This window comes from Manis javanica, chromosome 6 (assembly GCF_040802235.1).
Source record: "Manis javanica isolate MJ-LG chromosome 6, MJ_LKY, whole genome shotgun sequence".
NCBI lineage: Eukaryota > Metazoa > Chordata > Mammalia > Pholidota > Manidae > Manis > Manis javanica.
Genome location: NC_133161.1, coordinates 75,634,902 through 75,649,396, shown reverse-complemented (window position 1 = coordinate 75,649,396; position 14,495 = coordinate 75,634,902). Strand labels below are relative to the sequence as shown.

At 34.7% G+C, this 14,495-nt stretch overlaps 1 protein-coding gene across 6 annotated transcripts in view; it reads left to right on the top strand.

The window, feature by feature from the left end:
- The window catches only part of RUNDC3B (RUN domain containing 3B), a 180,677-nt gene that overhangs the window by 123,836 nt on the left and 42,346 nt on the right, over positions 1-14,495 (top strand). For all 6 annotated transcript variants that reach the window (XM_036990695.2, XM_036990696.2, XM_036990694.2 and 3 more), the window contains one exon: positions 10,938-11,095. In XM_036990695.2, coding sequence (XP_036846590.1) covers positions 10,938-11,095 — 158 coding nt within the window. The remainder of the gene's footprint in view (positions 1-10,937; positions 11,096-14,495) is intronic.

Below are 14,495 nucleotides of genomic sequence, written 5' to 3'. Positions count from 1 at the left end.
CTTTCTATTTCCCCCTTCAATTCTGTTAGTATTTGTTTCACATATGTACATGCTCCTGTGTTGAGTGCATAGATAGTTATAATGGTTCTATCCTCTTGTTGGACTGACCCCCTTCATCATTATGTAATGTCTTTCTTTGTCTCTTGTTTTCTTTTTTTTGTAAACTGTTTTGTCTGATAGAAGTACTGCAGCTCTTGCTTTTTTCTCCATATTAGTTGCAAGAAATATCTTTTTCCATCCCTTCACTTTTAGTCTGTGTATGTCTTTTGAGTTTAGAGTCTCTTGTAGGCAGCATATAGATGGGTCTTGTTTTTTTTATCCATTCAGTGACTCTATGTGTTTTGATTGGTTCTTTCAGATCATTTACATTTAGGGTGATTGTCAATAGGTATGTGCTTATTGCCATTGCAGGCTTTAGATCTGTGGTTACCAAAGGTTCAAGGCTAACTTCCTTACTATCTAACAGTCTAATTTAATTCACGTAGCATGCTATTGCAAGCACAATCTAAAGGTTCTTTTTTTTTCCCTCCTTTTTCTTTGTCCTCCATTCTTTATGTATTAGGTATCATATTCTGTACTCTTTATCTATCCCTTGACTGATTTTGGGTGTAGTTCATTTGATATTGCATCTACTTAGTAATTAATTGGTCTACTTTCTTTACTATGATTTTATTTCTTCTGGTGATAGCTATTTAGCCTTAGGAACACTTCTATCTATAGCAGTCCCTGCAAAATATACTGTAGAGATGATTTGTGGGAGGTAAATTCTCTGAGCTTTTGCTTATCTAGAAATAGTTTAATCCCTCCTTCAAATTTACATGATAATCTTTCCTGGTAGAGTTTTTTTTTTTTCAAGGCCCTTCTGCTTCAGTGCATTAAATATATCATGTCACTCTTTTCTGGCTTGTAAGGTTTCTGGTGAGAAGTTTGATGATAGCCTAATGGGTTTTCCTTTATATGTGATCTTTTTTCTCTCTCTGGCTGCTTTTAATAGTCTGTCCTTATCCTTAATCTTTGCCATTTTAATTATTATATGTGTTGGTATTGTCCTCCTTGGGTCCTTTGTGTTAGGATTTCTGTGCACCTCCATGGCCTGATAGACTGTCTCCTTCCCCAGATTCAGAAATTCTCAGCTATTTCCTCTTCAATGACACTTTGTGACCCTTTTTTTCTCTCTTCTTCTTCTGGTGCTCCTATAGTGTGAATATTGTTGTTCGATTTATATTGATCACACAGTTCTCTCAATATTCTTTCATTCCTAGAGGTCCTTTTTTCTCTTTTTTTCTCTTTGTGCCTCACCTTCTTTGTATTCATGTTCTCTAATTTCTGTTTCATTTACTTTGTCCTCTACCTCATCCAGTCTGGTTTTAAATCCCTTCATTGTTTATGTTTCATTTCAGATGCTGTAGTCTTGAATGTTTGTATCTCATTCCTGAATTCATCCCTTAGCTCTTGAATATTTTCCTGTAGCTCCATGAGCACGTTTATGATTTTTATGAGTTCATTTTCACTTCTCCCTCTGTGTGGTGTTTGTGGGATTTTCGTTTGAACCAGGTTCCTTTAATGTTTCATATTTGTATGTGGTTCCCTCTTGTGCCCAGAAGCTCTACTCTCTAGAGCTGCTCGGCCCTGGAGTGATGGCAGAGGTTGCAGGGGAGTGCTTCTGGTGCCTGTTGTGAGGATAGAGGTCTTTCTGCCTTCCTGGCTGCAGTGCGTGTCTCCACTGCCAGCACCTATGGGCTGAGTGTGCATGGAGAAGCCTCTATGCTTTGTGTTTGCAGCTCTGTAGGCCAGGCTGTCATCTGGCTGGTCTGGCACAATGGCATCGGCAGCAAGTTCGCAGTGTGGTGCTGGCTGGGAGGAACTCGCAGCAGGGTGCGTATCATGGTGAGGGCCCTTCAAACTGTGCAGCCAGCCACAGGGATGGAGCTCCTGAACCTCCTGACAGTTCCCAACCTGCTGGGTAGAGTGCTCCTGGACAATTTTGTCCACCTGTGCTTTCTCCTGAGCAGCAAGGTCTGTGCAAACCTTGCCCCTTTAGCAGCCCTCTCACTGTTAGGAAGTCTCTCAGACTACCTGCCTTTCTTTTTTTCCATAGCGGCTAGATGTGGATACCTGTTTTCCACAAGCAGCTAGAATCTCAGTCTCTCCAAGTATTCTGCCTGTCTTCGCTTTCCAACCCCAGTTATCTCCAGAGCAGATCTCCAGGGCTGGTGTTCACCAATCCTAGGCTTCCACCCACTCCTCACTCTGTTTCTCTTCCTCCCTACATTGAGCTGGGGTGGGGGAAGGGCTTGGGTCCTTCCGATCATGGCTTTGGTACGTTACCCTTTTCCTTGAGGCCTCCTGGTTTCCCCAGGCGTAGACAGTCTGCTGCAGCTTTCTTTCCTGTTCCTTTTTCATGATTTGATGTATTTGTTTATATTTTCATATTATATGTAGTTTTAGGAGGAGGTTTTTGTCTTACCTCTCATGCTGCCATCTTTAATCCCACCCCCCCTGTGAGATTTTTTAAAATAAAGATTTCTACAGTATGGATCAAAAAGAAATGAGGAAATACTTAGAAATGAGTAAGAATGAAAACAGTGCATACTGACAAATGTTATTTGTAACTTGTGCAATACTTCACAGAAATAGTTAGAAAAGAAAGTATGAAATTAAAGAGATAAATTTCCAGTAAGTAGAGAACAAAAGGAACCAAACCAGTTTACAAGAAGAAAAATTAATGGAATAAACAAAAAATTAATAAGACCAAAAGCTGGTTATTTGTAAAAACTAATGAAATAGATATCTCAAGAATAATTAAATTTATGAAAAAAGTTTTCGTTAATACCTTAGAAAATTTAGGTGAATTTTGATCAAATCTGACTGATCTATAACTTTTGAAGAAATTAAATGAGCAGTTTAGAATCTATCTCCATCTACCCCCAGTCACCAGACTTGTTTGGTAGACTTTACTGAACATTCATGAGGCATTCATCCCTACTTTATGCTGACTGTCCTGAGAATAAAAGAAGGAATATTTTTCAGTGAATTTTACAAATATTATATAACTGTGATACTAATATAAGTTCATGTGATTTAGTATCAGGTGGAATTGTGATTAATGTAAAAACAATAGTATGAACAATTTGGCATTATCTAATAAATGTGAAGATATGCATAGTCTGTGCCCCAGCAGTTCCACTCCGAGTCATATATCTTTGATGGTGTACCAGGAACATATAACTGTGTGTTCATAGTAGTACTGCTTTATTAAGAAAAACTTAAAATAATCCAAATGGCCATTGACAAGAGAGTGAATAAGTAAACTGCAGCATACAATGGAATACTATACAGTATTGAGAGTGAATGAACTCTATAGCTAGAGTCATCATTTTTAGATGAAAAAAGCAGGTTGCAAAAGAATATAGACAAAACCCAGCAAAACTAAACAATATATTATTTAAGATGATGTACATTTATGGTAAAGCTAGTAACTAAATTAAGGGGATAATAAACAAATCTCAGGGTATTATCTTTGCAGAGGAGGCAGAGGTATGTGGTCAGGGAAAGGCATTATAGGGGCTCTGTAAGTGTTGGCACATATATGGTATATATTATGCTGTGAATATATATGGGAAATATTTCTAAAAATTTTAATTTTTGAGATTTTATTCAAGAGAAAATCTGAAAAAGCTCAAGGAGGAGAAAGTAGTATTAACTACTATTGATATGTACTGTGACAATGTTTAGCTAAAATAGCTTAAACAGTTTGTTAATGACACATGAATAGCATAACATAATGGAATAGAAAAATACTTTAAGGAAAATAGATTCTAGTTAATATCCTGAGAGGAATTTGAATGTATACTGCAACTAAAAGAATAGGATGCCTTGAGAAGGGAACAGTCAGAAAACAGCAAGGAGCTGTTGGAAGTTAAAAATATGAATTCCTGAATTCAAAAATTCAGTATAAGGATTTGGGGGATAAATTCAATGAAGTCTGCCAGAAAGCAGAGGAACAGAACAAACAGTAAATGAGTAAAAGGTAAGAGACAAAGGATCAGTCCACGAGTGTCATATCTATTAGTTGTTTGCTAATAATAACTGGTAATCATCCACTGCATAGTGTACCAGGCACCATTCTAAGCAATTTATAACTATATTGATTCATTTAGTCCTCCCACTTACTGCTTGCATATTTTTGGATGATGAAACTATACCAAAAAGAGGTGAAGCAGCTTGCCCAAGGACACATAGCTGGTAAGTAGCAGAACTGGAATATGACACTAGGCCATCCCTTAGCTTGTAGTCCTAATGAAAACATACTGTTTTCCCTAACTTTTTAACACTATAATGTTAATATCTATTCTTGAAAAGCAATCATATAAGAGGCAGCTTTTTATTTGGTCATTCTGTATTAGTCTGTATTTTGAAGCTAGGTGGCATGGAAAGTATCTATCACTGTTGTGGGGCTTAGAAATATAATGTTTTACTAAGTTTTGCTTTAAATAACAAACATTTTTTTCCATACTGTTCAGTTTTATAACCTTTGCAATCTTTCTTTTTTTAGAAGCACTCTTTCATTGAAATACAGTTTATTTAGAATATTATATTGGGTCAGATGAACAGCTTACTGATTCATTATTAAATGCCCACCAAAAGTGTAGTTGCTATCTGTCACCATATAAGTATATTATGATACATACAATCGGCTGTATTACCTATGCTATACTTCTATTCCTGTTGCTAAATAATTTAATACTTTGAAGTTTGTACCTCTTTGTCCTCTTCACCTATTTCACCCTACCCTGTGGTAACCAACCATCTGTTCTCTGTGTTCATGAGTCTGTATCTGTTTGTTTGTTCATTTGTTTTGTTTTCAGATTCCACATATACGTGAAACCATATGTTATTCCTCTTTCTCTGACTTATTTCACTTAACTTAATACCTCCCAGGTCCATCCATGTTGTTGCAAATGACAGGATTTCTTTCTTTTTTATGGCCAAATAATATTCCATTGTATATGTGTAGCACATCTTCTTTATCCATTCATCTACTGATGGACACTTCAGTTGCTCTCATATCTTGGCTCTTGTAAATAATGCTGCAATAAACATAAGGGTGCATATATCTTTTTGAATTAGTGATTTCATTGCTTTTGGATAGATTCCCAGAAGTGAAATTGCTGGGTTGTATGGCATTTCTACTTGTAGGTTTAGGAGAGACCTCTATACTGCTTCCCTTAGTGGCTGCACCAATTTACAATCCCACAAGTAGTGTATGAGGGTTCCCTTTACTCCACATCCTTGTGCCAACACTTGTTATTTCTTGTCTTTTGGATAGTGGTCATTCTGACTGGTATGAGGTGATATCTCATTGTGGTTTTGATATGCATTTCCCTGATGATTAGTGATGTTGAACATGCTTTCATGTGTCTTGGTGATCTGTATGTCTTCTTTGGAAAAATGCCTATTCAGTCTCCTGCTCATTTTTTAATGGGATTACTTGTTTTGTTTTTGTTTTTGGTGTTGAGTTTTATGAGTTCTTTATATATTTTGGATATTACTCCCTTATAGATATGTTGTTTGCAAATATATTCTCCCATACAGTAGGTTGACTTTTTGTTCTGTTGATGGTGTCCTTTGCTGTGCAGAAGCTTTTAGTTTGTTGTAGTCCCACTTTTTTATTTTTGCTTTTGTTTCCCTGGCCTGAGGAGGCATACCCAGAAAAAAATTTCTAATGTTTATATTAAAAAATTTACTGCCTATGCTTTCTTCTTGGAGTTTTATGGTTTCAGGTCTTATATTTAGGTATTTAATCCATTTTAAATTTATTTTTGTATATAGTGTAGGACAGTGCTTCAGTTTCATTCTTTTGCATATAGCTGTCCAATTTTCCCAGACATCGTTTATTGAAGAGACTATCATTTCTTTATTGTATATTCTTGCCTCCTTCATCACAGAAAGATTGACCAGAATAGAGAGCTTATTTCTGGGCAACTATTCTGTTCCATTGGTCATGTGTCTATTTTTGTACCAGTACCATAGTGTTTTTAATATAGCTTTGTAATACAGTTTAAAACCAGGGAGCTTGATATATCCAGTTTTGTCCTTCTTTCTCAATATTGCTTTGGCTGTTCACAGTCTTTTATGGTTCTATACAAATTTTAAGATTATTTGCTCTAGTTTAGTGGAAACTGTCATTGGTACTTTGATAGGGATTGCATTGAATCTGTAGATTGCTTTGGGAGGTATGGCCATTTTAACAATTTAATTCTTCCTATCCATGATCATGGAATAGCTTTCCATTTATTTGTGCAATCTTCAATTTCTTTTATCAGTGTCTTACAGTTTTCAGAGTATAGGTCTTCCACTTCCTTGGTTAGAATTATTCCTAGATATTTTATCCTTTTTGATGTAATTGTAAACAGGACTGTTAATTTCTCTTTCTGCCAAGTCATTGTTTGTATACAGAAATGCAACAGATTTCTGTACATTGATTTTATATCCTGTGACTTTATTGAATTCATTTATTAATTTGAATAGTTTTTTGGTGGAGTCCTAGGGCTTTCTATATAAAGTGTCATGTCATCTACAAATAATGATGTTTTACCTCTTCCTTACCAATTTAGATGCCTTTTATTTATTTTTCTTGTCTGATTGCTGTGGTGATGACTTCCAGTAGTATGTTAAATAAAAATGGTGAGAATGGGCATCCTTTTCTTGCTCTTGATCTTAAAGTAAAAGCTTTTATCTTCTTGCCTTTTAGTATGATGTTAGCTGTGGGCTTTATTATGTTGAGATACGTGCCCTCTGTGTCCACTTTGTTGAAAATTTTCATCATGAATGGATGTTGAACTTTGTCAAATGCTTTCTCAGTATCAAGATGATTGTATGATTTTTATCTTTCCTTTTGTTAATGTGTGTCACATTGATTGATTATGCATATTGAGCTATACTTGCATCCCATAATTCATTTAGTTAATATTTTGTTGGGGATTTTTGCATCTATGTTCATCAGGGATATTGGTGTATAATTTTCTTTCCTTCTTTCTTATTTTTTTTAGTGTCCTTGTGTGGTTTTGGTACTAGGGTGATGCTACTCTCATAGAATGAATTTGGACTCTCATTCCTCTTCAATTTTTTGGAATAGTTTCTCTAGGAGAGGTATTAACTCTTCTTTATATGTTCACTAGAATTCATCTCTTAGGCCATCTGGTCCTGGCATTTTGTTTGTCTTTTGATTACTGATTCAATTATTTCTAGTAATTCATTTTTTTTTCAAAATCTCTATTTCTTCCTGGTTTAGTCTTGAAAGATTGTTTGCTTCTTAGAACTTATCCATTTCTTCTAAGTTTTCTGATTTCTTAGCATATGCTTTTTAATAATATTCTCTATAATTGTATTTCTGTAGTGTTGGTTGTAACTTCTCTTTTATTTCTGATTTTATTTATTTGAGTCCTCTCTTATTCTTCATGAGCCTAGTTAAAGGTTTGTCAATTTTGTTTATCTTTTCAAAGATAAACAGCTTTTAGTTTTATTGATCTTTTGTATTGTTTTTTAGTCTCTATTTCACTTATTTCTGCTCTGATTTTTGTTATTTCCTTTCTTCTACTAACTTTTGGCTTTGTTCTTCTTTTTCTAGTTCCTTTAGGTGTCAAGTTAGATTGTTTATTTGAGCTGTTTCTTGCTTCTTGATGTAGGCCTGTATTTCTATAAACTTCCTCCTAAAACTGCTTTTCCTACATCCCAAAGATTTTGCATCTTTGTATTTTTGTTTTCATTCTCCAAGTATTTCTTCTGTTATTTCTTTGATGATCCATTGTTTGTTTTAGTAATATACTCTTTAGCCTCCACATGTTTGAGGTTTTTCCATTTTTTTTCTTGTAATTGATTTACAGTTTCATACTGTTATGACTGGAAAAGATGCTTGATAGGAATTTGGTCTTTTTAAATTTATTAAGATTTGCTTTGTGTCCTAACATGTGATCTACTGGGGAGAATGAATGTTCCATGTGTGCTTGAAAAGAATGTGTATTATACTGCTTTTGGGTGTAATGTTCTGTATATATCTGTTAAGTCCATTTGGTCTAATGTGTTGTTCAAATCTACTGTTTCCATATTGATTTTCTGTCTGGATGATCTATCCACTGATATAAGTAGGGTATTAAAGTCCCCTATCATTGTAGTACTGTCAGTCTTTCCCTTTATGTGTGTTAATATTTGCTTTATATATTTAGGTGCTCCTCTGCTGGGTGCCTAGATATTTACAATTGTTAAATGTTCTTCCTGGATTGTGCCCTTAATCATTATATAATGTCTTCCTTCATCTCTTGTTACCATGTTTGTTTTAAAGTATATTTTGTCTGTTACAAGTATTGCTACTTCACCTTTTTTAAAATTCCTATTTGCATTGAATATCTTTTTTAAACCCTTAAGTTTCAGTCTGTGTGTGTCTTTAGGTCTAAAGTGGGGCTCTTGTAAGCAGAAAATAGTTAGGTCTTATTTTTTATCCATTCAGTCACCCTGTGTCTTTTGATTGGAGCATTTAGCCTATTTACATTTAAAGTAATTATTGACAGGTATGTACTTATTGTCATTTTGTTAAATGTTCCCTGATTGTTTTTGTTGTTGTTCTCTGAACCTTTCTTCCTCTCTTGCTCTCCCCTTGTGCATTGTGACTTCTTTAGTATTATATTTGGGTTCCCTTGTCTTTGTCTTTTGTGTATCCATTATAGGTTTTTGGCTTGTGGTTACCATGGGATTCTTATATGACATCCTATATATAAAGAAATCTGTGATAAGTTGATGATCACTTAATTCAAATGCGTTTTAACAACACTATATTTTTACTCCCCCTCCTCTACATTCTATGAAATGAAATTTTAATTATGATGTGTCTTGGTATGGAACCTCCTTGGGTTTATCTTGCTTGGGGTTCTCTCTGCTTCCTGGACCTGAATGTTTTCTTCCTTCCCTAGGTTAGGGAAGTTTACAATTATCATTTCTTCAAAAAAGTTTTCTACTTCTTTCTCTCTCTCTTCTGGGACTCTTGCAATTCAAATGTTTTCACATTTAATACTGTCCCAGAGGTCCCTTAACCTATCCTCATTTCTTTTAATTTCTTTTTTCTTTCTGCTGTTCAGCTTGAGTGCTTTCCATTATTCCTTTATTCCAAATCACTGATCTGTTCTCCTACATCCTCTAATCTGCTGTTGATTCCTTCTAGGGTATTTTTCATTTCATTTATTTTATTTTTCATCTCTGATTGGTTCATTTGATATTTTCTGTCTCTTTGTAGAGGCTCTCACTGAGTTTCTCCACCCTTCCTCAAGTGTGATGAGCATCTTTATAATCATTAATTTGGACTCTTTATCCAGTAGATTGTATAACTTTGTTTCAATTGATTCTTTTTCCAAAGTTTTATCTTTTTGTTTTCAGAATATTCCCCCATATCCTCGTTATGTTTGACTTCCTATACTTGATTCTCTGAATTAGTAGAAAAGGTTACCTCTCTCAGCGTGAAGGATAGGCCTTGTACAGGGAATGTTCCCTTTGTAGACTGCATGTGCCTGGTGGTTTGCAACGGCTGGGGTCCTAGTGATCATGAGCTGTGGGTGTCTTGGTGTCAGGGCTCCCAGGGCATGGTTGAAGGGTAGTGCAGTTGGAGGGGCCCAGTTATAGGCATTCCTGCATAGATATCAATGGCTCTGGTAGACAGGCAGTGGGCCTAGTCACAGTCTCCAGGAAAACACCACCACCTCAGCTACTGAGTCAACACCCACAGTGCAGCAGGGGCAGGGTGCACTCTCCAGGGGCTGGCAGCAGCTGGCTCTGTGCCCTTGGGGTGGCTGCAGCCAGAATTCACTCTTTGGCTGAGCATCTCAGTATAGGAGCAGCTGGGAACCTGCCTAGACTAAGTCTGAAATAGGTGTGTGTGCCTCATCCCTGCTCCCCACATCACTCTCAATGTGGGGAAGGCAAGGAGTACAAATACTGTTGCTCACCAGACCTCCAACTGGAGAGTTCCAGCTGTTCCCAACCAAACAGTGCGTGCTTCAGTTCTATAAATAAGGTTTTTTCACTTATGATCTAGATGCCCTTTAAAGCATGGCTTTTTCTTCTGTGCCCTGGGGCAGGGAATCTATATCTGGGTCCCTCAGCAATATCCCTCCCCTCTGTGGTCTTTGTGCTGGGGGTCAGGCTCCCTCTGTTTCTGTGTCTCCATCTCTCCTGCCTTTTCTCATGTGATCTTTCTATCCCTTGCTGGGCAGAAGGTATTCACTCAGTCCTCAGCTCTTCCTCAAGATGAGTTGCTCTGTGTGTAGGTGTAGATTTGGTGTGAAAGGAGGTGAATTTCAGCTCTCTCTACACTGCTTTCTTCCAACATTTTATTCACTTTCTTGTTTTTATTGAGGTATAATTGACACAGAACATTACATTAGTTTCAGATATATAACATAATGATTTGGTATTTGTATATATTGTGAAATGATCACTATAGCAAGTCCAGTTATTAACATTTATCACCATACCTAGTTACAAAATTTTTTTCCTTGTGATGAGAACTTTTAAGATGTTTTCTCTTAGCAACTTTCAAATATGCAATGCAGTATTATTAACCGTGGTCACCATGCTGTACATTACATCCCTGTGACTTATTTATTTTATAGCTAGAAGTTTGGATCTCTTAATCCCCTCATCCAAATCACCCACCCCCAACAAACATATTCTATTGAGCTTTAGAGAAGAACTTCAAAAAATGGAGAACATATGTTAAACTTTTTTGTGTTCAATAAAAACTATTATTTTTTTTTAGTATTCATCAGTGTTACTTTGGAATTATCTCATTACAATATGAAAGGTATAACATGTAAGCTACTCAGCCTTTTCATTCAAGATATATATTAGAATTTTGCAGTTGCTATATCTTGGTGATACTATATTTCCAGGGTTATCTTGAAGAACTCTTACGACTTCGAGAGAACCAGCTGTCTGAATCTGTCTCCCAGAATAAAGTACTACTTCAGAGGATTGAAGATTCTGATCTGGCCCATAAATTGGAAAAGGAGCAATTGGAATATATAATTGTGGAGCTTCAAGATCAGCTGTAAGTGAGATCCTTTTGGAAAAATATTGTCAGTATATAAACATAAGAAAATATGATGTTTTGACATAGGATTCAAATTCCAAGAAATCTGATTTCATGCTATTAAGTTCTTTTTCACTTTTTAAAAAAGTTTTATTTAGTTTTTCCTTTTATAAAGGTAATCCTTTCTCATTGAAGAAACACTACAAAATATAGGAAGAAAATAAAAATGATCTTCAGTTGTGCTACCCAGAGCTAACTGCTATAACTTGGTGCATATTTTTCCAAATGCTTATGCATAATTTTAAAAGTGTTTAGTTAGTTAATGACTGTCTAACTAATTAATTAGAAAAGATGGTATACAAGACCAGTAACACTCAATGTGCAATGCCAGTACACTGATATCAAGTTGTGCCAGAATATCACTAAGCACGGTTTAAAAGAGCTGTTTCCACAGCAAGGCTTTTTGTTGAAGAAAGCTGTGTATTAATCTACATTCTGGTACAAGCTCCTTAACTTGTTACTATTCAGAGCACTTGGACTACTCATACCATTTTGTCAAACTTGATTTTTTTTCAATTAATTGCTTATGGTGAAAATCTCACATTAATATTTATTTAATCTTAAATTTTAAGAATTTTATTGTTTGAAATTTCAATGTTTCAGAAAATTTGTAAAAATAGTACAAAGACTTCCCATAGGTCCTTTCCTAGATTGACCAGTTTTCAACATTCTTGCTCATTTACTTCAAATTCTCTCCCTCTTGCATACATCAGCCTCTTTACCCCTTGATATTTCAGTTGTATCTTTCCTAAGAGAAAGATATTCTCTTATATAACCATAGTTCAGCTATCAATTTAAGACATTTACATCGATATTATACTTCCATCTTATCTATAACTCATGTTTCAATTTTATCGATTGCCCCAATAATCTCCCATATTGCAACTTTAGTTTTTCTGGAATAGGATCCAGTAAAGGATCACATTTTGCATTTGTCAGTCAGTCTCTTTAGTCATTTTTAACTTAGAACAGTTTCTCAGTCCTTGTCTTACATGAGACTGATATTCCTGAAGAATACAGGCTAGTAATTTTATAAAATGTTCCTCAGTTTGACTTTGTTTTTCCTAGTAATAGAATGAGTTCATCCATTTGTGGCAAGAAGACATACGTGGTATGTTCATAAGTGATGTGGATAACCACACCCAGGGGTCCTTGAACTCTGCTGACCTTTTATTAGCGATATTAATTTTAGCCAATTAGTTTTAATTAGTTAAGGTGTTTTTCTTCTGTGTGGTTACTGTGGTTCTTTTTGTAATACGTAATTTTCAAGGAGATACTTTGAGACTAAATATAAAAAATGATTTTTAAGTGAAAAGTGTTATTAGGGAACATAATTTAATGTTTTCTAGGAACTTGTATCTCGATAAAAGAATTCTGTTAACATGTTGTTTGTTATATTTTTTTCTAATATTTTAAAGAGAGTTTGTGCCTGTGGAGTATCACTCATTGAGCAGCACATTCAATACCTTCCATAGCTTCTTGCTTCCATAAGCAGGTAAAAAAATATCAAAAGCCAAACAATAGATTTCTGGTTATTTCTCTACAATTAATAGATTAAAAAAGTATACTAACTGGTAGTTTGTAAACACTTTTAATTATGAAATGAGTTTTATTTTATCAAAAAGATACTTTCATTTGAATAACTAAGTTGGAATGTATCACATTTACTTTACTTTTGATAATTTAAAGGACACAAAGACTCTCAAACTTCTCAGTTTGAAATGAAGAATCTACCATTTATGGTTTTATCATATTTCTTATGGTAGAAGAGTGTCATCAATCCTCTTGATTTTCAAAGAAACCTTATAATGTCTTTAATGCCTTTAAGCAGATTTTAACTAAATCATTATTACCAGAGCAACAAATAAAAAAAGTATGGCTGTCATTCAGAATTAGACTATTTTCTTCAGTTTAAAGGTTAAAGATTCACTTACAGATAACAGGTTACAGTCTCTATCTGGGTGTTAATTGGTATATTATTAAAAAAAAGATTCCTTCACACAAACCCACTTACATGGAAACTTATTGAACAGAAGAGTTAGATAATTCTTGAGAATATTTAAAACTGTGTTATTAGAATCATCTTTATGATACAGAATACTCTGGTCATTTTTGCAGTTGTAGGGAGAGAATGGACATTTTTTCCCATCTTAATGTGCTAAGATTTTTTACCAACAGGCAGACCTACAGTCACAGCTGGGCACTGAAATTTCCTTTGCTAATCTGAAGAAGATAAAATTTATGATTTAAAAGGAAAAGTTCAGAAGAGGAGTTATTTTAAATGGAATATGAGGCATATGTTTGATTCTACATTATGTTGATTATCTTTGAGTGATTTAATCCCTTGCCACTCAACTTACTCTGTTTACATATTTCTCAATGGTTAGAAGTATTTTGGAATTACTGTTAAAGTATGCTTTAATTATGTTTTTGAATACTTATATACTTTTATGTAGTTTTGGCAGTAGAATACAAGTTAGTGTGGCATAGTATAGGAGCATCCTGAAGCTTTCTGGCAAATTAGGACTTTGTTCAGATACTGGCTCTATATTTGCCTATTTTGAGTTCAATCTTAATATCTTGGAGCCTCTGTTTCTTTATCTCACCTGGAAATGAAGTAATATTCATTTGTGAATTATTATTAGTATTAAATAATGTCATGTATAATATCATTTCACATGATATTATACATATAACATGTATATATAGCTATATATATATATATATATAGCAGGGAAATATAGCATTATTTTGTGATTTTATTCTTTGTTTTATTGAAATCTGTAGTACAGCTGGGTTATTTTAGCAACTTTAATTCCATTTTATTTATACATTAAACTTCATTTAGTGTTGATTTAATTGGTCAAAGGCAAGTGTATGTTTTAAAAGATTCCCAGGTGTTCTGATGTACACTCAAGGTTGAGAACCACTTCTCTAAGGGACTGGGTTAAATTTGAGTTTGACTTGTTTGACAAGAATGTTTTATCATTAGTGCTGTATATTTCATAGGGAGAAGCATACTGCTTGTCCTGCTTATAGTCAGGCTTATCATGATCGTAAGATTGAACAGTGGTTTCTAGTGGTCACAACCTTATTTCTCCTTTTTAAAAGTTCCCATCAGCCTTTCATCTAATAGTTAGAATCATGGGATGAGCATTACCTGGAGTGACTGATTCCTTAGAATTTGTAAAATGATGATTAACTAATTGTTATCCCTCCATGCTTACTGGCTGAAATCATCTATAAAAAAGAACTTTTTTCTCAATGAGTTAGGACTGTTTGGTGATTGCCACTTTAGTTCTTACAGGATATTATTAATTTTCAGTATAAGATGCTAATGCCTTACTTCGTCACAAAT